The sequence below is a fragment of the Drosophila novamexicana genome, unplaced genomic scaffold (assembly GCF_003285875.2).
Source record: "Drosophila novamexicana strain 15010-1031.04,08,12 unplaced genomic scaffold, DnovRS2.1 tig00001395-arrow-arrow-pilon, whole genome shotgun sequence".
Taxonomy (NCBI): domain Eukaryota; kingdom Metazoa; phylum Arthropoda; class Insecta; order Diptera; family Drosophilidae; genus Drosophila; species Drosophila novamexicana.
Window position 1 is genome coordinate 356,734 of NW_020824854.1, and position 22,585 is coordinate 379,318.

The 22,585-nt window shown below is 43.0% G+C and overlaps 8 protein-coding genes across 9 annotated transcripts; 3 read left to right on the forward strand and 5 right to left on the reverse strand.

The window, feature by feature from the left end:
* The first annotated feature begins 58 nt into the window (after window positions 1–58).
* LOC115767487 (endoribonuclease Dicer) lies at window positions 59–8,871 on the forward strand. The gene is made up of 9 exons (XM_030711795.1): window positions 59–591; window positions 654–784; window positions 1,888–2,065; window positions 2,647–2,957; window positions 3,019–3,721; window positions 3,885–4,439; window positions 4,496–4,670; window positions 5,442–7,099; window positions 7,415–8,871. The coding sequence occupies exons 1-9, from the start codon at window positions 571–573 to the stop codon at window positions 8,849–8,851; spliced, it is 5,169 nt and encodes a 1,722-aa protein (XP_030567655.1). The 5' UTR covers window positions 59–570; the 3' UTR covers window positions 8,852–8,871.
* On the reverse strand, window positions 8,871–11,253 carry LOC115767493 (ras-related protein Rab-4B). Its single transcript, XM_030711801.1, has 4 exons — window positions 11,102–11,253; window positions 10,948–11,028; window positions 10,397–10,729; window positions 8,871–10,331 (listed from the first exon to the last, which is right to left on the reverse strand). Exons 1-4 carry the CDS (start codon window positions 11,115–11,117, stop codon window positions 10,120–10,122), a joined length of 642 nt encoding a protein of 213 aa, XP_030567661.1. The 5' UTR covers window positions 11,118–11,253; the 3' UTR covers window positions 8,871–10,119.
* Window positions 11,254–11,502: 249 nt separating this feature from the next.
* On the reverse strand, window positions 11,503–12,060 carry LOC115767494. Its single transcript, XM_030711802.1, has 2 exons — window positions 11,734–12,060; window positions 11,503–11,665 (listed from the first exon to the last, which is right to left on the reverse strand). The coding sequence occupies exons 1-2, from the start codon at window positions 11,842–11,844 to the stop codon at window positions 11,570–11,572; spliced, it is 207 nt and encodes a 68-aa protein (XP_030567662.1). The 5' UTR covers window positions 11,845–12,060; the 3' UTR covers window positions 11,503–11,569.
* A 104-nt stretch (window positions 12,061–12,164) lies between these two features.
* LOC115767495 lies at window positions 12,165–12,618 on the forward strand. Its single transcript, XM_030711803.1, has 2 exons — window positions 12,165–12,291; window positions 12,431–12,618. Exons 1-2 carry the CDS (start codon window positions 12,239–12,241, stop codon window positions 12,549–12,551), a joined length of 174 nt encoding a protein of 57 aa, XP_030567663.1. The 5' UTR covers window positions 12,165–12,238; the 3' UTR covers window positions 12,552–12,618.
* Window positions 12,619–12,701: 83 nt separating this feature from the next.
* On the reverse strand, window positions 12,702–16,533 carry LOC115767488 (E3 ubiquitin-protein ligase SH3RF1). 2 transcript variants are annotated; one of them, XM_030711797.1, is made up of 7 exons: window positions 16,444–16,498; window positions 15,902–16,102; window positions 15,733–15,841; window positions 13,895–15,638; window positions 13,672–13,833; window positions 13,337–13,609; window positions 12,702–13,273 (listed from the first exon to the last, which is right to left on the reverse strand). In XM_030711797.1, exons 2-7 carry the CDS (start codon window positions 16,013–16,015, stop codon window positions 13,099–13,101), a joined length of 2,577 nt encoding a protein of 858 aa, XP_030567657.1. In that variant the 5' UTR covers window positions 16,016–16,102; window positions 16,444–16,498; the 3' UTR covers window positions 12,702–13,098. The 2 variants fall into 2 exon arrangements, with proteins under 2 accessions (XP_030567657.1, XP_030567656.1); XM_030711796.1 differs by having other exon boundaries at window positions 15,902–16,533.
* A 429-nt stretch (window positions 16,534–16,962) lies between these two features.
* On the forward strand, window positions 16,963–19,317 carry LOC115767489 (nucleolar GTP-binding protein 2). Its single transcript, XM_030711798.1, has 3 exons — window positions 16,963–17,260; window positions 17,321–17,999; window positions 18,061–19,317. The coding sequence occupies exons 1-3, from the start codon at window positions 17,051–17,053 to the stop codon at window positions 19,218–19,220; spliced, it is 2,049 nt and encodes a 682-aa protein (XP_030567658.1). The 5' UTR covers window positions 16,963–17,050; the 3' UTR covers window positions 19,221–19,317.
* Window positions 19,302–20,979, reverse strand: LOC115767491 (PSME3-interacting protein). The gene is made up of 3 exons (XM_030711800.1): window positions 19,978–20,979; window positions 19,758–19,918; window positions 19,302–19,697 (listed from the first exon to the last, which is right to left on the reverse strand). The coding sequence occupies exons 1-3, from the start codon at window positions 20,171–20,173 to the stop codon at window positions 19,323–19,325; spliced, it is 732 nt and encodes a 243-aa protein (XP_030567660.1). The 5' UTR covers window positions 20,174–20,979; the 3' UTR covers window positions 19,302–19,322.
* Window positions 20,980–21,619: 640 nt separating this feature from the next.
* On the reverse strand, window positions 21,620–22,484 carry LOC115767434 (guanine nucleotide-binding protein subunit gamma-1). The gene is made up of 2 exons (XM_030711727.1): window positions 22,410–22,484; window positions 21,620–22,357 (listed from the first exon to the last, which is right to left on the reverse strand). The coding sequence occupies exon 2, from the start codon at window positions 22,278–22,280 to the stop codon at window positions 22,077–22,079; it is 204 nt and encodes a 67-aa protein (XP_030567587.1). The 5' UTR covers window positions 22,281–22,357; window positions 22,410–22,484; the 3' UTR covers window positions 21,620–22,076.
* Between the last annotated feature and the right edge of the window lie 101 nt (window positions 22,485–22,585).

Below are 22,585 nucleotides of genomic sequence, written 5' to 3' on the forward strand. Positions count from 1 at the left end.
ACGATATTTCCCACAACAGCTGTCAGCCTTAAATAGGAGTATTTTTTATTTTCACGATACAGTCACACGCAAGAGCGGATGAGTTTTGGTGCAGTCCGATTGTCGCGTATATATTTTGCTTTTATTATTTGTTTGAATTGGGACAATTGTAAATAGTTAAACTTATAAATGCATTTATGATCACAAATTAAAAGCACATCTTTGTTAAAGTGAACACGACGCACAATCAAATGCTGCCAAGAAACGATCGCACCGGTATGTAAACACTTGCGTATAAAAACAGGTGTAGCTGTGTGCCAGAAAGCGGTACATCCCCAAAATACGAATTCTCCAACGCTGAAAGCGTCAATAGTGAGGGCCGCCATATCACAGTAAGTGCCACGTCAACTTTAAGAAAAGCTACAAAGAAAACACGAAGGAGCGAAATACGAAACGAGTCGCGTCGGAAACACTTCTGTGTCTGTGTTGCATTTGCATTTGTGTGCGCCCTTCGCCTAAGAATTCAGTCTACAATTGGCAGTGATAAAGTGCAGTAGTCGCGGATTTTAATTCGGAGAACTGAACGTGAATATGGAAAATGATAAGTTGGAGGTATTTAATGCCCAGTAAATAAAACACAAGTTCGTATATTTAAATTGCATGCTTTGCTTTAGGCACGCGGCTATCAACTGCGCCTGGTTGAGTACATAACCAAACGCAATGGCATTATTTATTTGCCCACCGGCTCGGGTAAAACATACGTGGCCATCCTGGCGCTGAAGCGCTTCTCCAACAACATGGACAGGTTAGTGCGTAAACTACGAGTCTATAACTGATTTAAAAACTATTTTATGAATGAACAAATGAGTGTGCTGCTAGGAGATACCCTGCACTTAACAATTCACACACGCGAAGGCATGCATTTCACAATCTTCATGACAACATTTATTTTTTTTTAACATTTTCCTGTTTTTTGCCCGAACGTTACTAAGTTTTCAAAGCAAAGCGATAGCGAAGCCCTAAATAAGGTATCCAGAAAGTGCGTAACTTTTTACCTTTAAATAATAAACTAATAAACAGCAACTTTTGTTGTCTTAAGCTTTAATAAACTGTCAGTTGTGCACTGAAATCGAAGCTTAAAATCGATATTTATCGAAAGTAAATGCGAGCAGTTATCGACAATTGGAAATTAGTAAGAACCACCTGCACCAGGTGCCTTTAGTTGTTGTAATGTAACAAATCCAATAAAAAGGAAACATTTTAAAATTACTTAAATAATGTGATTTTTGAGTCTTTTTTAATCTACGCTCAAAATTATTTAAAAAAAATAATAAATAAAATAGTACAATTTGCAGTGTACCAACTAAGGTACCCGTTTTGGTACAGTTTGTGGCAACAGTCGTATAGGCCATCCGGAATGCTGTTTTATCCGGATACACACTAAAGGTTACTGGCTTCATATTTCAATTGACACACACTTTCAGTCGTCAGGTACCTTTAGTTATAGTTAGTTATAATGTTACAAATCGAATGAAAACATTTTAAAAATAACGTTAATAATGATGTTTTTTTGATTCTTTTTTTAAGCTACGCACAAAATGATTATAAGAACTACAGCAAATATAAAAAAATATGTATAAACAATAACATTGGTTGCAAAAGTATTATAAGTTCTGTAAAATAAATGTTCCAGTGTACCATTCATTAGCTAATGTACCCGTTTTTGGTACACTTTGTGTCGTATAGACCACCCCAGATGTTGACTTATCCGGATACACATTAAAACTCGCTTCACATTTCAAGGCACACACACTTGAAGTCGTCTACATATATATATATACATATATATATATATATATATATATATATATTCATATTCGAGCGCTCGTATTTGTTTACATATTGCAGATCGATCGAGGAGGACGGCCAGCGTGCGTTGTTCATTTGCAATACGGTTGAGCTGGCCCGCCAGCAGGCCGTCTACGTTAAAAAGTTTACAAATTTTAAAGTTGGGTTCTATGTCGGCGAGCAGGGCACCGATAATTGGAATCGTTCCAAATGGTCGGACGAAATACGTGACAATCAAGTGAGTACACAACGGATATACAAACTTATACAGAAAAGATTACTTTCTTTATGGTTTCATATTACAAAATTCTGCAGGAGCATATCATTCCTTTGAGATTTTTGCACTTACAAGTAGAATCACGTATCGACACATGAGTCATACAACATATTTCTTATCTATTAGCAGATATGCCCGCTCTATGTGCATTTCAGATTTTAGACGGACTTATCTTTTCGTTACTTTCTATTCAATTCTACGGATAGACCAGCTCAGCTGTGCAATAAATAGTATTACCAGATAATATTTTTTAAATATTATTAATATATTTTTTCTATTGCTGCATCCAGAATGGCTTAGAATTGTTTCATTAAATATGTTAAATAAGGATTATAATATCCAAACAGAAGACGTCGTACTCGACTGATGTCTGTGTTTAGAATGCTTTTATTAAATTTTGGTAGAGCTAATCGCAGCTTAGCATGATTTTATAAGGGGCATCCGCTGGGATGCATGGTCAGCCGTATGTCGGCTCACAAACATAAAAGTTGTCTAGATACAATTTTGAAAATGTATTGAACCGATTTTCTTCTGCTTCGCAGGTGCTGGTGGGCACAGCTCAAGTCATACTTAATTTGTTTCTGCAAAAGCACATGGAACTGAAGTCGGTGAGCATTGCGATAATAGATGAGTGTCATCATGGAACCGGTTCGCATCCATATCATGAGTTCATGCGACTGTTTCAAATGCAATCGGAAAGCTCGTCGCTGCCCCGGGTCGTAGGTCTGACGGGCGTTCTAATCAAGGGCAATGAAATTAAGCAGGTGGGCAAAAAGTTAAAGACACTGGAGACCACATTTCGTGGCAACATTGTCACCGTCTCCGACATGAAGGAAATGGAGAATGTAATACTGTAAGCAAACAACGCATATCTGGACTCCAATAAATCTTGATCTTCTGTTTCTCTCTTTCAGTCACTCGACAAAGCCACGGGAATGCCTAATTACGTATAAAGCGGTGGTCCAGAGATTTGAAATAATTGACAACATACGCTGCAACATCGAGAGCTTCTATAGAGCGCTGGATCTCGTCGATATTGGCCATCAACCAGTGCGCATGTCGAGGGGCATGCGTTTGCAGCGCGAACCAAACAAGAAAAATTCCATTAAGTTAGTACTTAATGACTTTCTATTCCAAATCGAAAACTATGGCGTCTATGCAGGCTCGATTGCCATCGTTTCTGTGCTGGTCGAGTTCGAGATTAAGCGCCGCCAGGCCGAGACACTCTCCTTGCGGAACATGTATCGTGCTGTCATAACGCTCTGCGAGAGCATACGCCACGCGCTGGTTGCCAAGCTGCGCGACATGCTCGACGATGAGGAGATGTCCGATGATGAGCTCAATTCCGAAGAGGTTATTATGAACTTCTCTACACCCAAGGTGCAAATGTTTTTGCATTATTTGAAGAAAGCCTTTGCCAACAAAGAGCCCAAGGACATTTGTTGTTTGGTCTTTGTGGAGCGTCGATATACGTGTAAATGCATCTATGGGCTGCTTCTCAACTTTATTGCCGCCACGCCCGAGCTGCGCAATTCGCTATTCCCGCAGTTTATGGTTGGACGCAACAGCATTTTTCTTGATTTCGAAAGCATACTTGAGCGTCGCTGGCAGAAATCGGTGAGTAGCATTCTCGAAAATTTATACCCGTCGAGCTCGAAAACTGATGTCATTTGTTCATGTGTTCAGTTTAAATTAGATAACGTTTCGCTATGTTATGGATAGCAAAAAATTGTTGTAGCAAATTGTTGACTCTGATTTGTTTTGCGTTCTCGTTCTGCAGGCCATTCAGCAGTTTCGCGATGGCGAGGCCAACATGATGATATGCTCCAGCGTGCTGGAGGAGGGCATTGATGTGCAGGCCTGCAACTATGTGATTATACTGGATCCGATTAAAACTTTTAATATGTATGTGCAGACCAAAGGACGGGCACGTTCAAAAGATTCATCGTTTATATTGTTCTCATCGGAGTTGGAACAGCAAAAGATATCAGAGCAGATACATCAGTATCGGAAGGCACACACCGAGATAGGCGAATATTTGAAGGATCGTGTGCTGGAGCGCACGGATCCGCAAATGGACGAAATGAACGAGCATTTCCAGGATGAAATACAGCCGTTCATCAATAAGAATGGCGCCGTGCTGCTGGCTAGCAGCGCGCTGGCCCTACTGCATCGTTATTGCCAGCAGATGCCATCGGATGCGTTTGGCATTGTGTTGCCTTGGTTTAAGCTGCTGGAGCCAGAGGAAGTCAAAAAATTTACTTCAGATTGGCAGAGAAAGCATATAGTGTCCATCACTTTGCCACTTAATTCAACGCTACGCGAAGCCATCTATGTAAGCCAGAACGGAATATTTATAGCACAAAACCAATTTTCCTTCTCCTCTTGCAGAGCGATCCCATGCCTTGTGCCCGATGGGCCAAGATCTCGGCGGCTTTTAAGGCCTGCATCAAACTGCACGCCTTGGGCGAACTCAATGAGCGCTTTTTGCCCACAACAGTTAACGAACGCGTTGCCGAGATCGCCAATTTTCACTTTGATCACTGGAAAAAGTATGGCGATGATGGTGCGTAATGCAAATTACCGATTATCTCTATAATCTGTACATCTCCACAAACGTTAATTAACAACTTTGGTTCGGTTTCAAGCAAATCATGATGCCCTTCATGGGAGTATGTTATGAAACCTTGGCAATTGCTACTGATTGATAATTTCCGAAATACTCACTCATATTCCACTATCGAAACAGTTCCACAAAAATGTACAAAGCATACTTTTTGGACAGTATTTGTAAAGAGTATAAAAAGTGTTGAATAACTTATTTATGAATACATCTTCGACCCTTTAAAGTGTTTGTCAAATGTATGCTTTATTCCTGACGATCAAACCAATATATCCTAATGATATTCTAGAAATATTCTGACAAAAATTAGGTCATGAAAGTCATTTTTGTTTTCAAAAGCTCCATTAAACCCAGAAAATTCCAGCTTTTCTATGGTTTTAACATATTGTTGAGTATTAATATTGATTTCTCAGCAAAAGAAATGTGGAAATAGAAATTTAAACACATATAGATCTTCAAATTATGCAGTTTGCTTGACGCAATTCCTAATAATATATTTTATATTGAAAGAATTATATTGAAAGAATTTAATAGCTGAAATTATTAACCAGATCAGATTCCTTAGTAGTTGTTGAGATTTTGTTGGCATATTTCCATTTTACATAAGATTTCATGGCTTGGCCGGCTCTCAGACTTCCCTTAGTTTTTAATTATCTATGGTAAATGCTTGCGTATATCGGATTTACTAATTTGTAACGTTTTTGCCCCTTCCAGTGACCATTAAGCGCAGAGATCGTGATCCGGTGAAAACAGATATAAAAACGTATGCAACGAAATGCCCATCGGAACTAAATGATGCCATGCCGCGAGTGGGTGAGGTCTGCTACGCCTATGAGATTATCCTGGAAGCGCAATACGACCGCAACGACTATACACGTCACATATACGATTCGCTCCAAACACGCCGCAACTATGCCCTGCTGTTGAGGAAGCGTCTGCCGCGCCTGGCCGCGATGCCGCTGTTCAGCCATCAGGGCGAGATGCATGTGCATGTTGCGGAACAGCCGCTAGAGCTGACAATTGAGAAGCAGCAACAGTTGGAACAGCTGCAGCATTTCCATGTCATGATCTTTCGTGATCTGCTGCGCATTTGGCAGCCATTCTTTATGCTTGATCGTTGCGGTGGCGAGCACACATTTCTGGTGGTGCCGCTTGCGGCGACGCCTGGCGTCGGCATAGATTGGCCCCTGGTAGAGCAATTCCAAAGCCTGCCCAAGGCGCAGGCCCTCAGTTTGGCACAACGCAAACAAATGCCGCCACCAAAGCCCGAGGACTACGAGGGCAAGGTTGTTACACAATGGTATGCCAACTATGATGACAAGCGCATGCTGGTGACCAAGGTGCACACAGATCTGACGCCAATGAGCATGATGGAGGAGAAGCAGCAGGATAAGAGCTACTATCAGTTCACCATGGCCAAGTATAGCAATTATATTGGCAATGTTGTCCACAAGCAGCACTTCCTGATCGAGGTGCGCGAATTGACCGATCAGCTGAATTTTTATGTGAAGCAACGCACCAAATCCTCGGCACAGAGTAAGGCGCGTGCCAAGGTGATGCTCATACCAGAACTGTGCTTCAATTTTGCCTTTCCCGGCGATCTATGGGTGAAGTTGATCTTTCTGCCCAGCATTTTGCGCCGCATATACTATATGTTGCATGCCGAGACGCTGCGTGTGCGGATTAACAAGTATCTCGGACTGGACAAATTGCCGCAGAATGGCGTCAACTATAGACCACGACCATTGGAAATTGATTGTTCGCTGCGCCGCAATGTAGATCATCAGGGCAATCCCGTGCACGCTGATGAGTACGAGGAGCCACGTCCGGTTCTAGAGCCGCTGCCCACCAAAGGCATCGAGGTGGCCATGGAGAAACTGGAAATAACAGATCTGGAGGTGCCGTGGCAAAAGTATATGGAACCGTTGGACATTGCGCGCAACATCATGTCCACGTATCCCGTCGAGCTCTCTTATTTCTATAACTTTACCAGCGGTCAATTGCTCAATCTGGACAAACTGGAGCATGAGGATAAAGAGCTCTGGACCCAGACCCAGTTCAAAATGCGCGAGGGCAACATATACAGCTGTCAGAAGAGCGACCATAAGCTGCCCGCCCTGCTGCCCGCCAGCGGCGACAATGGCAGGCGGGTTGAACAGGTGCAGCTGTCGGTCCTACAGCGCAGCATCTCCAATGAGCACATAACACCGGCAGAGCAGGGCGAGTTCCTGGCCGCCATCACATATGCGGGCAGCGTTGATGTCTTTGACATGGAGCGTTTCGAGCTGCTCGGCGATTGCTTTCTCAAGCTCAGCGCCACGCTTTATTTGGCCAACAAGTATCCGGACTGGAATGAGGGCATTTTAACCCAGGTTAGTACAGTTTGTTTCTAAGTAAAAATAAATAAATTAAAATTTCCGGTTGGAGCACGCTTGTGTCAAAACCGGCTTGCAGCCTTAATTCCAATCAAGACTTGACAACTGAATCTTACGTATATATAAAAATACGTCTTCGATTAGCTGAAAGCTAGATTAGTAAGCATGATTGAAAGATTTGATTAGGACAGAAATACTATGTCATCTAAAGGCACAATGTGCTCAAGATTATATAGACATATTATGACATTTTTTGTTATATATTTAATGCCTCCTCTTCTTCTCCTGCATTGAATTTGATGCCTGCATCAGGTGAAGTCCACGCTGGTCTCCAATCGTAATCTATTGTACTGCCTCAGCGAAACGGATATACCCACTCGGATCTGCAGCACTCTGTTCACACCGAAGTACACGTGGCTGCCGCCCAGCCTGGGTCTGCCCCAGAATGTGCTGGCGCTATGGAAGGAGAAACCGGAATTGGCTGCGCTAGTGGGGCCGCATAATATACGCAATTTATGCATTAGCGAGGAGGAGGTATTTGGTAATGGCAAATGCGGAGAACATGTCTATCGAAGTTTTGTGGATGGCTGTCAAGCGAATCAGTATACACATCATGCGGGCATGGACTTTAGTAGCGAGATCAATTTCTGTGTGGGATTGGTCCAGATGCCGGACAAACTGATTGCCGATACGCTGGAGGCGTTGTTGGGCGTGGTCGTCAAGAACTATGGACTGCAGCACGGCTTCCGCATGCTTGAATATTTTGGCATCTGTAAGTCGGACATTGGCAAGCCGCTGACCCAGTTGCTGGACCTGCAGCTGGGTAGCGCACGCATGCGAACAAATATATCGCAGCGTGAAGTGGATGGATTTTTGATTAACCATCAACATTTGGAACGGAATCTGGGCTATACATTCCGTGATCGCGCCTATCTGCTGCAGGCGCTGACACATCCCTCAAATCCGACAAATCGTTTGACGGGCTGCTACCAGGAGCTAGAATTTATTGGCGATGCCATCTTGGACTTCCTCATCTCAGCATATATATTCGAGCACAAGACGCGCATGACGCCGGGTCAACTGACGGATCTGCGCTCGGCCCTGGTCAACAATACGACTCTGGCTTGTATTTGTGTGCGTCATCGTTTCCACTTTTTCATCCTGGCCGAGAACGCACTGCTTACGGAGTCCATTCAGAGCTTTGTGCAGTTCCAGGAGTCGCAGAATCATCGCGTTACCAACCATGTGCGCATTCTCATGGAGGAGAGCGATGTCAAGCCTGATCCACTCGATTCCGATGACGAATTGGAGCTGGCTGAAGCAGAAAAACAGCAAAAGCTCGCTATTAATGGGGCTGATGCGCCGCACGTGGGTGAATTCAACATTTCGCACAATGTGGACGTGCCCAAGGCATTGGGTGATGTCCTGGAGGCACTGATAGCCGCCGTTTATTTGGACTGCCGCGATTTAACGACCACTTGGCAAGTGGTCTATAGACTTTTTGAGCCCGAACTGCTCGAATTCTCGCGCAATGTGCCATTAAATCCCATCCGTCAGCTGTTTGAGCACAAGCTGGCAAAGCCTACCTTTAGCCCGCCCATCATGGACAATAACCAAGTAATGGTCACCTGCCAATTCATATGCATGGATAAGACCATCAAGGTCTATGGATTTGGCAACAATGGCAAGCAGGCCAAGCTCTCAGCTGCCAAGCATGCACTCCAAAAGTTGGCCAAATCCGAGGCATGAGTCCAATTTTATTTTAGTCTTTTTTTTTAATCTCTTTTTCTATTACTTTCAGTTCGTCAGTATGTGTTTTTCCTTAGGAATTTCTAATGTGCTCATGTCCATTATATCCATTACTTTAAACGTCGTAACATTTGTTAAAAGTACATTTTATGTAATCATTTTAGCTATGCAATAAATTTTTTATACAATATTTACAATTATTTATGTACATGAATATAGTTCAAAGCTCTAGTCAGCTTTAAAATGGTCAGTTTTAGTTAAAATCAAATCAAAAATATTCCTGATCCCGGAATGACACTTGAGAACCTTTATGCAACAAATGAATTTCCAAAAATTTCAAATATGTTAACCCAAAATATATTAATAAATTTCTAACTATGTGTATAAAACTGTCCCCAAAAGAGCTTGAAGAGAATTGTTACTGTTATGTGATGGATTTGGTAGAATCCACCTGCAGCTGTGGGAATTGGCAGCATATAGTTATATTAGCTATTTTTGTTTGCCATTCTGTTGACTATATAAAAAGTAGAGATATGGGTAGACAAGTGGAGTCTAAACAAATCTAGGCCCGGGCCTAGCCGGGTAATACCAGTCAGCACTAAATAAGTGCACAACTTCAACGCTCGAGAGACCTTAATTGCATTTTAATTATTTAGTTTGCGCTTTTATTTACCGCGTGCATTATTATTCATTTTAAAATTCTTTACAATTTGCTTTGTCAAACAAACTTGACGCCGCTTATTTACAAAATGCTGGGCGCATTTATGTTAATTATCAATCCGTCCGATGGTGATTCAGGCGCTTTGCCAGCCACCAACTGGTCGGTTCCAGTTGTTAATCGTTGCTATTGGGCCCGCCACTGGTTAACAATAATTGAAAAGCTTACAATTTACAATATATAAGTAACGTTTTGAAGGAAAAACTTGTACAATTAATTCAGCAATTGAAGTAGAGTCATTAAATCAAAAACAAACAAAGCGAACTAACTTGGAATGCCACAAATTGCACAGCAGATTCGGTTAAACAATTTTAACAAAATTGGGGCGAAACGTTGCACAGTGGGCCAAAACAGTATTTGACCGCACAAATGCCGATGAAAGACACACACACACAAACGCACACAAACACGCGTACATATAACTAAGGCTAATGCGGTTTCGTATCAATTAGTTAGAGATTAAATGAGATTATTTTTGCTCGCCTAAACTAATACACAGATATTGTTCGCGTGCATGCTAAGCGACCTGGGTGAAATACTCCCACAACATCTACACTCGACAGGTGCAATCGGGCTTGTTGATGCTGCGCTGTCGCGTCTGTAGATTGCGCAGCGCTGTCCCACCGTACTGTATGCCACTGCCAATGCGCTCTGGATCCAGCTCGCCTGTCTCTATCTTGGCCAGTATGGTCTTCGAGCACTTGAGGAAGGCTTCCTCGACGTTCTCGCCCGTTTTGGCGCTCGTCTCCAAAAATATAAGCTCTAAAGAAATGTAATGATTGGTTAAATTACGGAGTTCTCAGGAGTTCCCTTCAGTATACACGCACCATTTTCCTGGGCAAAGGTGCTAGCCTCCAAGAATGTAACGTCGCGCGCCTCCTCCAAATCCTTTTTGTTGCCCACCAGCAAAATAACTATATTTGGGCTGGCCAGCGTGCGTGCATCATTTAGCCAATTTGTCAAAGCATTAAACGAATCCCGCGTTGTGGTATCATATACCAGAAGAGCACCAGCCGCACCGCGATAATAGGAGCGTGTCACCGAACGGAAACGCTCCTGGCCAGCTGTGTCCCATATTTGTAGCTTCACCGATTTGCCGCCAACATTCACAATTCTCGAGCCGAACTCGACGCCAATCGTGTGCGAGCTGTCGTCTTTGACTGCAGAAAAATGTAAAAAGTCGTAAGATAAATATATCTGAAGAAATGCGGGCCAATATATATTATATATCGTGTTATCACCAAATGGAAACAAGCAACATATATGTCAGCATTTTGCACAGTTACAGTATACATGTATATACATATATAGTTTTTGGAATCGAGGATGCGCTTTCCGTAATATTTACAGTTTCTGGCAAAGTGTTTGTTAAACTTACATTTGCTTTCGATGAAATGATGCAGGAGACAGCTTTTTCCGCTGCCCGCACTACCTATTATTAGAAATTTGAACAGGTAATCTGAAAGTTGAGCAAACAACATACAAATGCAATTAACAATTAATTCCAGTTACGAGCTAAAAGTGTGACAAACCGTATGTTTCAGACATGTTATTTGTTTTTGCGTCGTTGTGTTGTTCCTTTGTTGTTTGTTGCTATTGCGTTGGCTAAGCCTCTTTTTTAGCCAATACGTGCGCGAATTGCCTATGCAAGAATGCTTTAAAAAGTCGGGAAAGTCGAAACTTGGTAATTATAAAACTTTTCGTATTGTTTTTAACTAGAAAGTGTTGTTGTTCACCTGCAGTACATACCACACACACACTCACACACACATGCACACTTGAACATGAATCATGAACAACGCGAACTGCACTTGAACTGAACTTGTTAGTTCTTATTATAGTTCATTAGTTCATTTTAAGCAAAATATAAAACTGTTTGCTTAAACATATATCAGCTGCACACCTATAAGTAAATGCACGTTATCTTGTTACAATAATAATTCTTTAATAGATTATTTTTTAGCAGGCTTTCTTATCTTCTAAGGTCAATTTAAAAGCGCCTATGAATCCTTCTTCTTTTCTGTGTAGTTTTGGTAGCAATTGATTGGATCTTTTGCCGTGTACACTGAATAAGCTATCTTGCTGTTTTCAAAATTCTGAAAACAAATTATTTAATTAATAAATTAGGTCCAATTCCAATCGGATAGTTTGTGGGCTGCCTTACCTTAATATCGCCGGTTATTAAAGTCCACAAATATATGAAAACGGCTGGCATTAAACTGCTGAGAACAAGCAGCTCAAATGCGTTTAGCTCGCCAAAGATTGCCACATTCATTTTTATTTATTTAATTTAAATGCAATAAGAATTTTAACGCAAATGGAAACGATGACAAATTGTTGTTATCACGTATGCCTTCTGCAAGGGTTGCCAGCGTTGTCAACGATGAAGCTCTTGAGAAGCTTTCATAAAATAATCATTTAAAAGCAATAGAGCAGATATTTTTATTTTAGAAGCCAAAATGACAACAATTTGTTTTAATTAAGACAAATCTAATATTTTAATTCAGTCTGTAAAATATTTGAAGTGGCCAGGGCTACATTATGTCAATGACAGCTGGCATAGGCGACCCTTTCAGATTTGGTATTTTTTGGTGTATTGCAATACGGGCATACTGCGATCGGCTAGTGAATATTTATTTGCAAGGAAAACTTATTTAAACCCGAATAAAATGGCTTTCCGCATACCCTTTGGCAAAAAGCACGCTGAAATCGCGTCAGCCTTGTAAGTAGAATTAAAATAAATCATGTTTATGATGTTGCTACATGTCTTGCAAGAGTGGAGCACTTGCTAAAAACACGTTGCATAATCCAAAGGTAACAATTCAGACAAATTTAATATTTATTCATCCTTTGCGTTTCAGCGTTAGCTCCGGCGCAGGATTCGGGGGCGCCGCTGGCCTGGCCCTGCTCTACTACACCGACTGGAAATTGGTGCTTCAGTACATGCCCATCTATGGTTCCAAGTTCGACAAGAGCGAATAATCTGATGTTTAAACTAGATTAACAAAATATGTTTAAATGATGGTGAATAAAGTTAGTTGAATTCAAAGCTGGAATTTTGTTACAATTTGCCATGTTGCTGCACAATATGTTTTATTAATAATTTGCGTATATGTTTACGTGTAAGTACAAGTACTATGCATAACAGTGGTTAGTTACGAATTTCAATGTAGATTTTACAAAGGAATCTGCGTTTGAAATAAAGGTTGGTTCGTTGATTCGAATTTTCATATTTCGATTTCACTATCTAATTAAACATTTAGTTTTGTCTTAAGTACAATGTTACTGTTTGCTTAATATATTGGCTAGCCTAATTTGATTAAAAATCGTATAAAAACTACATAATCGAGCATTTGTATTCGAATAGTTCTTTTTCGTAAAGAGGAAGAGATTGTTATAAACATTTGTGGAAGCACAAATCGACCGGCGATTCATAAAAATGAATTTTGACAAATGTGTGTGTGTGTGTGTGTGTTTGTGTGTGGAATTTGAAATTTCAACACAAATGCTTCAAGGAATGTGCACTGAGCTAAATATCCGGTTCCACAAAGGAAGCTGGAAATAAACCAGTTTTATGAGTGCGCGCATGTGTGCCCTTATACCATCCATTCTTCTGCTTGCGCTGCACATAGATAATGTCGCCTGGTCGCAATTCCAGCTCGATTTCACTATTCGGCGGATAGGGTACAATGCAACGAAAGCGACTGCAAGGCAAATAAATTTGATAAAAAACATAAGACGATAATACAAATTAATAGTAAAGTTACCTCTCTCGCGTGCAGTATACCGACTTTGTGGTGGCACTGGCCTTAATGGCTGCTTCGGTTATAATGCTGTTATTAGTGTTCAGGTTGCTATTGCTGCCACTGAGCACATGACCCGCGTCCAGGCTCTGAGTCTTGCGATGATTGGGCGCTATAATCATGTTGGCATGCAGCTGCGTTTGCGCATTGGCTTGCGTATGGCTTGATGCGGGCGGCGGGGGCGAGACAGCATTGTACATGCTGCGAAATGTGGCCGCATCCAGGGATTGTCTAGCGCTGCAGTGGCAAAAACGAGATTAGCTGTGATCTCTCTACGTGAATCTTATTTATATACAAACCATAGCAAATGCGGTCGCTCTTTGTTGCTTTTGATGCGCTGCGAGCCGTAGGAAACGCTGCTGTTCGGCTGAAATTGTGGACCTCCAGTGGAAGGCGTTGGAGCTGCGACTGTTTCCTTCAGCGGTTGACTTTGCTGCAGCTGACTTGGACATGAACCGGATCTGTAAAAAAAAAACGCATTAGCTTGGAATGCCTAGCAAAATAATACCTGTGCACACAAACCGGACATGCACTGGATGCAATGGCGCCGCCTTAACGCTGGCTTCAGTAGTTGTGCTAGTGGTTTCTTTGGGCGCTTGTTGCTGCTGCTGCTGCTGCTGCTGCAGTGGTGCACCGGGCGATTTTGATCGTGTTTTCATGTGCGTCAAACGTCGCATAAGCCCCACAGCGCCGGAGCTGCTGCCAGCATTGTCCGGCTTGCTATCCGTGCTGCCGCTGGACTTGCGACTGAAAAGCGCCTCCACCGGCTTGGTCCACACGGAACAGCTGGTGGTCGACTGCGTGGATTGCTGTTGTTGTTGCTGTTGCCGTGGCGGCAAGTCTGGTGGCTGTGTGGGCAGCATATTACTTAGACGCACGTCTAACGACTGGGCCGGCGGCGTCGCATTTACATCTGTGGAGGGCGTCACATATTTCCACTGATGCATCAGCTGCTGCTGATCGCGTGTGCGCAAAGGCGTCAGATAGTTGCCCGGAAAAACGCCCGTTATATCCAACCAGTTTTTGCCCTTGTACCAGCCATCCACACAGCGTTCGGTGACAATGTAAACGCAGCCCTTCTTCAACTCCAGCTCGTCGGGTTGACGCGGCTTGTAGGGAAATAGCGCCAGGTAGCCCCAGGGCAGCGTTGGCGGCAATTGTTGTTGATGCACGTGGGTTTTCAGCACCCGCGATGTCTGCGACGACTGCGTTATGGCTGCTGTGCTGGCTGCATTGGCCTGCTGCGAGCTAAGCTCCAGGCGACTCAGCTCGTGCGGAAGACTCAATATCTCAGCGGAGTGGCGATTCGTTTGCAGCAAACTAAGCGGCGCCGCCTGCAGCAATGCATTTAACGAGTGGCGTTTCTCCTTGGCGCCCTTGTCACGATAACGCACCGAACCTCCGCCGGAAGCTACCGCAGCAGCAGCAGCAGCTGCGACATGTTGTGGCGTATTGGGCAGCGACTGGTGATTTGGACTGGAATTGTTGGAGCTGCATGTGGAGCTCGAGTTGCTGCTGCTGCTGTTGTTGTTTGAGGAATTGCTGTTAGAGGAGCCCGTGCTGGAGTCGTTCGAGTTGTGGGTGGGATCGATAAGCGGCACCGGCGGCAGAGCGCGCTGTTGCATCAGTTGTGCTGGTGGCCCCTGTGGCAGTGGATTGGTAGAACCAACGCTCTCCAGCAGCTTTTTGGCAGCAGCATTCAGCTCTACAAATGCAATGGGAAATATGCCAATTGTTTGTCCAATGCGTCCTTCAGCCCAATTATGATCGACGCGGCGGAGCACATGGATAACGGTGCTCTTTTTAAACTCCAAGCAGCCCTCCTCATCGCTCGGGCCCATCTTAAAGTCATACATGGCAATGCACTGTGGCATGGGCAGAGCGACGGCTACTTTGACGTAGTTAATAGGAAATGTGCCCTCCTGGCCATTGGCCTGGCCCACAAACCAGTTGTTGTCGATACGCTGCTTTAGCAATATTAAATCGCCCTTCTTAAACTTTAAATCGCTGGCTTCGCTACTGGCGAAATCGAATAACGCATAGGCGTGCGGCAATAGATAACGTCGCTGCTTTTGGCGCGCCGTTTGCAGTGCTTCCTGTTGGGCGTGTTGTTGCTGCTGTGATATTTGTTGTTGCTGTTGTTGTTGTTGCTGCTGCTGGGTTATTTGCGTGGGTGGCAACTCCGGCTGCAGTTGTGTTTTATTAGCATTTGGCAGTGGCAGCTCTTCGCTTTTAGTGTCGCTTTTGCCAGCGTTTTGTTTCATGCCTATTGAGTAATGAGTAAAGTATTAGCTACGTGGCTGCCCACAATTGTTTCAAATTGTAAGCATGGGCTGTCGACGCCCACACAACACACTTGCCTTCTAAAATTCTCATCAGCAAAACATTTGGCGGCAGCTCGTCGATGCGACAATTCACCAAAACACGACATTCCGGACACCGCAGCTTGTGCTGGCTGGCCACGATATCCTGTAGGGCAAACAAAAAGCATTTAATATACAAAAGCAACGATAATAATAGAACACTTACCAACAAGCACTTGCGACAAAAGGTGTGCTGGCATGGCAATACTTTGGAGGTGGTGTCTAAGCGTTCTAGACACACCGAACACTCCAACAGGTCATTCAATGTGTGCTCGTCCATTTGATTTAGTTTAATTCGCTTTATTTTGCATACTTAATAGTCTTCCTCCCTCTCTCTCTCTATCGGTCTCCGTCTATATCACAAAATCTCAAGGATGGTCACAATTTGAATTTCGTGCAAAGCGACATTCCAAAAAGCACACGCACACACATACACCGCGCACACGTACACAGCAAACAAGCGAGCTTGTGAAATACATACATGTGTATGTACAAAAGAATTGTTTGGCTTTTTGCAACTAATTACTACACTTTACTTTTTAACAATTTTTTAAGCTACATTTTCACTGTTTTGATTGTAACTAGAAAAAAAAGTGCAGGTTTTTTTAATTCTACTTTACAAAGTGCAGCCAGCGTGCAGCTCGTGGCCATTATTGAAATGTACAACTACAGATATGCACAGAGCCACACGGATACAAACCAGCTTACTTCTGAGCAACATAGCCGGCCATTAACATAGAAACACCTGCAAATGTGCACTTATTCATTTCACTTTTAATTCATATTCTGAAAAGATTTACATGCAAATAAGTAATATATTTAACAGCTACTTGTAGCACATACATATGTCTTGGACCTAAATTTTTATAAAATATTTTCGAAATGACATGTAGTTTGCTGTGTCTATTGCAATGTACAGCGGCGTATAAGAAACAGAGTGGCCAAATCCATTTAGTTGACTGTAGTTTCATTTAAACTGCCAGCCCTATTGCTGCAAATAAATAACAATACATATTTATGCACTATAGTATTTCATTTAAAATTGTTTGATTTTAGCTTTAAATAACACTTGTTTTAGAGGTGGAACACTTTTTATAGCATTAGTATATTTCTTTAAAGTCCTAAATGGAAATATATACATTGTAAATTATATCGATAAGTAATATGTTGTAGATATCGATATCTCAGTGAAATAAAAACAATCCCTCAACCTAACCTCTCTTTTCCGAACGGAACGTGTTTGTTTTGATACGTGCGAGCTGTGAGAACAGCCCTTAAATTCTATTAAACCGCACGTTAATCAAACAAAACAAAGATGCCGAAAGTACGGAGCACAACGGGCAAGCCCCGGACGCAGGGATTTAACCATTCCAACCACTCCATGAATCCGGAGCGACCAACAAGTGGCCTTAAAGGTGTCGCTCACCCGCGCACCAAGGGCACCATCAAGCGCCTGCAGATGTATCGCAACTTTAAGGCAAAGCGCGATCGTACTGGCAAAATTATTACCCCAGCGCCATTTCAGGTAAGCCCGGAAGCTTGCACCGTTGAGGATGTCTAAGGTAATCAACTGTTGTTGTTTTAGGGTCGTCTGCCCGCTGGAACGATGGCCAGAGTGGAGCCAACTCCGAAATGGTTCAGCAACTCGCGTGTCATTTCACAGACAGCTCTGCAAAAGTTCCAGGATGAGATTGGCAAGGCTGTTAAGGATCCTTATCAGGTCATAATGAAACCCTCCCAATTGCCGGTAACGCTGCTGAACGAGGCCTCCAAGTATCAACGCGTTCATCTGTTAGACACAGAGAGCTTCGACAGCGTATTTGGGCCGAAGAAGCAACGGAAACGTGTCAGCCTTAAGGTGCGTGATCTAGAGGATTTGAGCCGTGCAGCGGTTGAGCAGGCCGATCAATATGATTCTACAAAAGATGTAGATCTCATACGGGAGGACACGGGCGAAAAGAAGGCTGTGCGTGATTGGGTATTTGGTGCGGGCCAGAGTAAACGCATTTGGAACGAGCTTCACAAAGTTGTGGATGCGTCCGATGTATTGCTACAGGTGCTCGATGCCCGCGATCCCATGGGCACACGTTCCAAATATATTGAGGAGTTTTTGCGCAAAGAGAAGCCGCACAAGCATTTGTTCTTCATATTGAACAAAGTGGATTTGGTGCCCGTGTGGGTGACGCAGCGCTGGGTGGCAATCCTCAGTGCTGAGTATCCCACAATAGCATTTCATGCCTCGCTCCAGCATCCCTTTGGCAAAGGTAAGTCATTGGAAATGCATTTGTATTTTGCATGCAATAATACATTCCAATTATTTGACAGGCGCACTCATCAATCTGTTCCGGCAGTTGGGCAAACTGCACATGGATAAGAAGCAAATTAGCGTGGGATTCATTGGCTATCCAAATGTGGGCAAATCTTCGGTGATTAATGCGCTGCGCTCCAAAAAGGTTTGCAATGTAGCACCCATTGCGGGCGAAACCAAAGTTTGGCAGTACATAACGCTAATGAAGCGCATATTCCTCATCGATTGTCCCGGCGTGGTTTATCCCTCTGCCGAAACGGATACAGAGAAGGTGCTGAAAGGCGTGGTGCGGGTGGAGCTGGTCACCAATCCGGAGGATTATGTGGAAACAGTGTTGCAGCGCGTGCGCAAGGAGTACATTGCAAAGAACTACAAAATAGAAAACTGGACGACATCCACACACTTCCTGGAGCAGTTAGCCAAAAAGTCGGGTAAACTGTTGAAAGGTGGTGAACCGGACATAACGGTAACAGCGCGCATGGTGCTCAATGATTGGCAGCGCGGCAAGCTGCCTTTCTATGTGCCACCCGAGGGCTTTGCTACGCCCAAATCACAGGAGGGCAAACAAGCAGTGGAGGAAACCATTGCTGCGGAAGAGGAGGCTACTGCTGAGGATGCGGATGCTAAATCGGAGGCGCCCACGTTTGTAAGCGAGTCTGTGAAGCGGGCACGCGAATTCAAGCAAATTCAGGACTTCCGTAAAATTCGCGTGGGTCTGGATTATGAGCAGCAGGATGAGCGCGAACTGGATCACATTGATCTGGAGCTGCTGGAGCAACAGAAAGCAGAGCGTGCCGCACGCAAAAAGGCACGTCTGGTCAATCCAGAGCAAGAGGAAGATTCCAGTGATGGTGCCAGCGATTTCTACTCTGAGGACGAATACAATGAGGATCTGCAGCGTGTGGTGCACAAAAAAGCCAAGACCAAGAAGGCACAACAGCTGGCCATCACATCGTCGGGTAAATTCCGCATAGCCAAGGTGCAGCCAGGCGATTCCGATGAGTTGGACGATAGCGATGACGACGACGGGCCCAGCAGCAGTGCCAAGGCACCACGGCTCAATGCCAAACAGAAGCGCGCTCTGGAACGCAGCCAGAAGCGCAAGAAAATTGGCAGCAATTTCTATGAAACAACGAATGTGAAGAATCGCAATCGCAACAAGAAAAAGGATACATAGCATTGTTTAACTCTACGTTGTATAATTCGCTGCAGCAAACGCTAAACATTATAATTAAGAATCAAATAAAACTGTTGCCCCCAAAATACAAAAGAAACCAATTTACTCGGCGCACTGTTTCTTTTTGAGTATCTTGCGACCACACAAATCCACCAGACTGTTCTTATCGTGGTCGTGATCATCGGTATCGGTGCTCGCCTCAGAATCGCTCGACTCGGTGTAGGATCCAATGCCTGGGAGTATGGCGATACACTTGAGACCGCCAACATCGTGTTTGGTTGTGTTGATGCTAATTGTTGCAGGTGCTATCGATTTCTCTGCGGTAGTTTCCTGCTCCGTTTTAGACACCTTGCTGGTTGTGGGCAACTCGCCATTTTTGCGCTTGATGCCCTGTCCCAGCAGTGACTTTTGTGTATTGCGCGCCGTGGCCGATGCACCGACAGATTTGGCTGTCGTCTTTAGCTCCGCTTGAAGTTTCTGATTTATTAAGCAATTATCATTGACTATTGGTAGCAATGGAAAGTCAAGTCACATTACCTTATCTACGCTCTCCTCCTGCAGCTTTTCAACTCGATTGCGAAAATCCTCCAGCTCCAGCTTCTCGTCACGCATCTGTTGACGCTCGGTATTCATTTTATGAGCATCAACAAGCTCCAGGAACTGCACCTCATCATCGTCTAGGCCACGTATTAGATTCTCTTTATATTAAGGAATAGTTAGTTACTGTTGAATTCCATGATTAATCACCCGAACGTACTCAGCTTGTGTGCTTCTTCAAATTCCATATCCTTTTTTGTCTTCTGCTCTTTTAAGCGGTCGTATAGCGAACGTCCGTCGTATGGTTCCTCGGGTCTCTCCATGGGATCCTCGGGCTGCCGTACGCGTTCCCACTCCTCCTGGCGGCGTTGGCGTGCTTCTGCTGCCTCGGATTCAGTAACAAATCCGGAACTCATTTTAATTTCTTGTCAATGGATTACTATATAGAAAATGTGTTGTCGCCTTTGGGTAGTGTTGGTTAACGTGCTTAATTGTCATCGATTGCTAAAAAAAACGATTACAGTGCCGAAATATACGCGCCAACAATATAATTTTGAATTGTCTCTGTGTAACATTTGTTTTTTGTAATTTTTGTTTAAACGCTGTAGCCGCGCGAACGTGCTTCACGATTGCTTTGCGCTATTCCACTGTATATGGCTTTTTGAGCGTCGCTCATTTGTCGCCACTTTTTACCAGCCATTCGAGCCACAGTTGTGGCTTTGATGTTCGTCACGCCCCGTGCTTTGAGATTTTCACGAAACTGGGCGAGAAATATGAAATACGGATTTACTTGCAAATTCTTAGTCGTATCGCTCATTTTATTGAACTTGTGTAATAAATATTCGTCACAACTATAAATATATTACTGTTGGAATGCATATGTTTGTATATATACATATGAGATTCAAATTGTTTTGTGAACTTCTGCCAGGTCCTGGTGGGAATGGAAACGTCAAAGCTACTTGGATTAAGCCATGATTCTAGATTGAAACCTTGGTTCATTGAGACGCTGCTCCTGACATGCCACGCCCACAACTATAATGATTTTGGCCAGCAAATCTTGCGGCAATTGGCACACGATTCAGTCAGTGCTTCATTTTATTTATTTATTTTCTACAATGTTTGGTTGGAATGGATACCGCGCTTTTAGCAACTGAAGGTAGATCCCCTTAGTCTAAGCAGTTGTGGGCTACAAGCTCTTGCTTGTGTTTGACAATTACAATTTCACAGTGTTTTTTTTTCACAGTGTCGCTAGTCGACTGTCACAGTGCTCGTAAACGACCCGATGGCGCCTTACCGCTTTGAGCAGTGTTGGCAACTGTCGCTTCAAAAAAGTTGCTGTTTCTATCGTTAAAAATAGCTAAATCAATTCTTGTGCACAAATTGGAATTGAACAAGTTTTTCCCTACATCTTTCTTAAACGTCAAAAAATATTTTAAGTAGTTTCAAATCTCAAATGTTTTCAGTTGAGAACATCCACATTTAGCTATAAAACAGCTAAAGTCGCAGCACTATTGAGTGTTAAATTTTTTGAGTGCAAAATGCTCGAGCTATTTAGCGTTGAGATACAGGCTTAACGGAGCTAAAAATATGCGAAAGATCTTAATTCAAAATCCCTAGAAGGTTATTAAATTAAAAGCTATACCATCTGGGTATTATAGAGCACAAAGAGGTAGGTCTTAGGCAGACTAGAGGAACGCTGTCAGCACCCACATATACATACATATTTTTGGCGCGTTTATTAAACGAACAACACCCAAATATTCAATGGCCATAATGTAGCAGAAATAAGATTTCTTTAATGACCTCACAGACAGATAAACGCTTATGTGCACATTTATTATTTTGTATTATTTATTAATATCTCAATAGGAAACATGTTTAGTTGGGGTCATACATTTATTGAAAATTGCTAGTATATATGTATATTATATGTATTATTGCGTATGTATATATATATGCGAATATGCCGTTCTCCAAAAAAGAGCTATAGGATTAGCAAAATACATGGTATGTATACATATGTATGTTAAAGACGGTTCGAGTTGATTTTCTTTTTTTGGCCTTTTTTTTTTGGTGCACACATAAATAAATATTTCTCTACAATATTTATGTATATGTTCAGTTTATAGACATAATTGAGGTCAGCATACATTTACAAGAAACATCAAAGATTACACACATATGCATGCATTTATAGATTTTGCTGTTGTTGTTGTTGTTCTAGTCTATTAGAGTTCGCCGCGAAAACGTAAACAATATTTATGTCTACATATTATGAATACTGCTAGGAACTTGTGTACCTATTCAAAATTGAGCTTATAAAATGCTGCACGAATTCTTCTCGCGAAACGGATTCACCTTCTGACTGGTAAAACCGCTCAGCAGACAATCATCCGATTCGTGATCTATCATATACTTCATCATGGCATTACATGCCTCAGAGACCTGGATGCGGGGTATCCCCGCCTCCCGACGCAGTTGCTCATTGATGGTGCGCTGCTGTTGCAAATTAGCAGCCATAATATCCAGAACGGCAGTCTCGGCAAGACCTATGGTGAACGTCAACAATAAATTTGATGCTAGCGAGTAACGTTTAGCTGCAATAAGTTATGTTCAATATAATGTTTAAGAGAATGTGCCTTAATTTACCTTTAAAAGCTGATTTTAGGCACAGGCTCGAGCTCTTGATTCGACGAAAAATCAATAGTGTTTGATGCGATACAATACTTATCGCTGCCTGTCAAATGTAAAACTATCGATAACAAAAGTGCAGCAGCTGGTGCAGTGCTGCCAACTTGCCAAAAAGTAGCACGCGTTTTGAATTC

Bases quoted from the DNA above. Each gene is read 5' to 3' on its own strand.
- LOC115767494 (XM_030711802.1), bottom strand. From the start codon at position 11,844: ATGAATGTGGCAATCTTTGGCGAGCTAAACGCATTTGAGCTGCTTGTT. The intron at 11,666-11,733 runs GTAAGGCAGCCC...ATTTGTTTTCAG, and splicing joins TAATAACCGGCGATATTAAG to AATTTTGAAAACAGCAAGAT.
- LOC115767489 (XM_030711798.1), top strand. From the start codon at position 17,051: ATGCCGAAAGTACGGAGCACAACGGGCAAGCCCCGGACGCAGGGATTT. The intron at 17,261-17,320 runs GTAAGCCCGGAA...TTGTTGTTTTAG, and splicing joins TTACCCCAGCGCCATTTCAG to GGTCGTCTGCCCGCTGGAAC. The intron at 18,000-18,060 runs GTAAGTCATTGG...ATTATTTGACAG, and splicing joins CCAGCATCCCTTTGGCAAAG to GCGCACTCATCAATCTGTTC.
- LOC115767488 (XM_030711796.1), bottom strand. From the start codon at position 16,015: ATGGACGAGCACACATTGAATGACCTGTTGGAGTGTTCGGTGTGTCTA. The intron at 13,610-13,671 runs GTTTGTATATAA...TTGCCACTGCAG, and splicing joins GAGCGACCGCATTTGCTATG to CGCTAGACAATCCCTGGATG. The intron at 13,274-13,336 runs GTAACTTTACTA...TTTGCCTTGCAG, and splicing joins GTATACTGCACGCGAGAGAG to TCGCTTTCGTTGCATTGTAC.
- LOC115767495 (XM_030711803.1), top strand. From the start codon at position 12,239: ATGGCTTTCCGCATACCCTTTGGCAAAAAGCACGCTGAAATCGCGTCA. The intron at 12,292-12,430 runs GTAAGTAGAATT...TTTGCGTTTCAG, and splicing joins GCTGAAATCGCGTCAGCCTT to CGTTAGCTCCGGCGCAGGAT.
- LOC115767491 (XM_030711800.1), bottom strand. From the start codon at position 20,173: ATGAGTTCCGGATTTGTTACTGAATCCGAGGCAGCAGAAGCACGCCAA. The intron at 19,919-19,977 runs GTACGTTCGGGT...CTTAATATAAAG, and splicing joins TGAAGAAGCACACAAGCTGA to AGAATCTAATACGTGGCCTA. The intron at 19,698-19,757 runs GTAATGTGACTT...TTAATAAATCAG, and splicing joins AGGAGGAGAGCGTAGATAAG to AAACTTCAAGCGGAGCTAAA.
- LOC115767487 (XM_030711795.1), top strand. From the start codon at position 571: ATGGAAAATGATAAGTTGGAG. The intron at 2,958-3,018 runs GTAAGCAAACAA...TCTCTCTTTCAG, and splicing joins GAAATGGAGAATGTAATACT to TCACTCGACAAAGCCACGGG. The intron at 4,440-4,495 runs GTAAGCCAGAAC...CTCCTCTTGCAG, and splicing joins CGCTACGCGAAGCCATCTAT to AGCGATCCCATGCCTTGTGC.
- LOC115767493 (XM_030711801.1), bottom strand. The intron at 10,730-10,947 runs GTAAGTTTAACA...ATTTTTCTGCAG, and splicing joins TCATTTCATCGAAAGCAAAT to TCAAAGACGACAGCTCGCAC. The intron at 10,332-10,396 runs GTGCGTGTATAC...ACATTTCTTTAG, and splicing joins CACCTTTGCCCAGGAAAATG to AGCTTATATTTTTGGAGACG.
- LOC115767434 (XM_030711727.1), bottom strand. From the start codon at position 22,280: ATGGCTGCTAATTTGCAACAGCAGCGCACCATCAATGAGCAACTGCGT.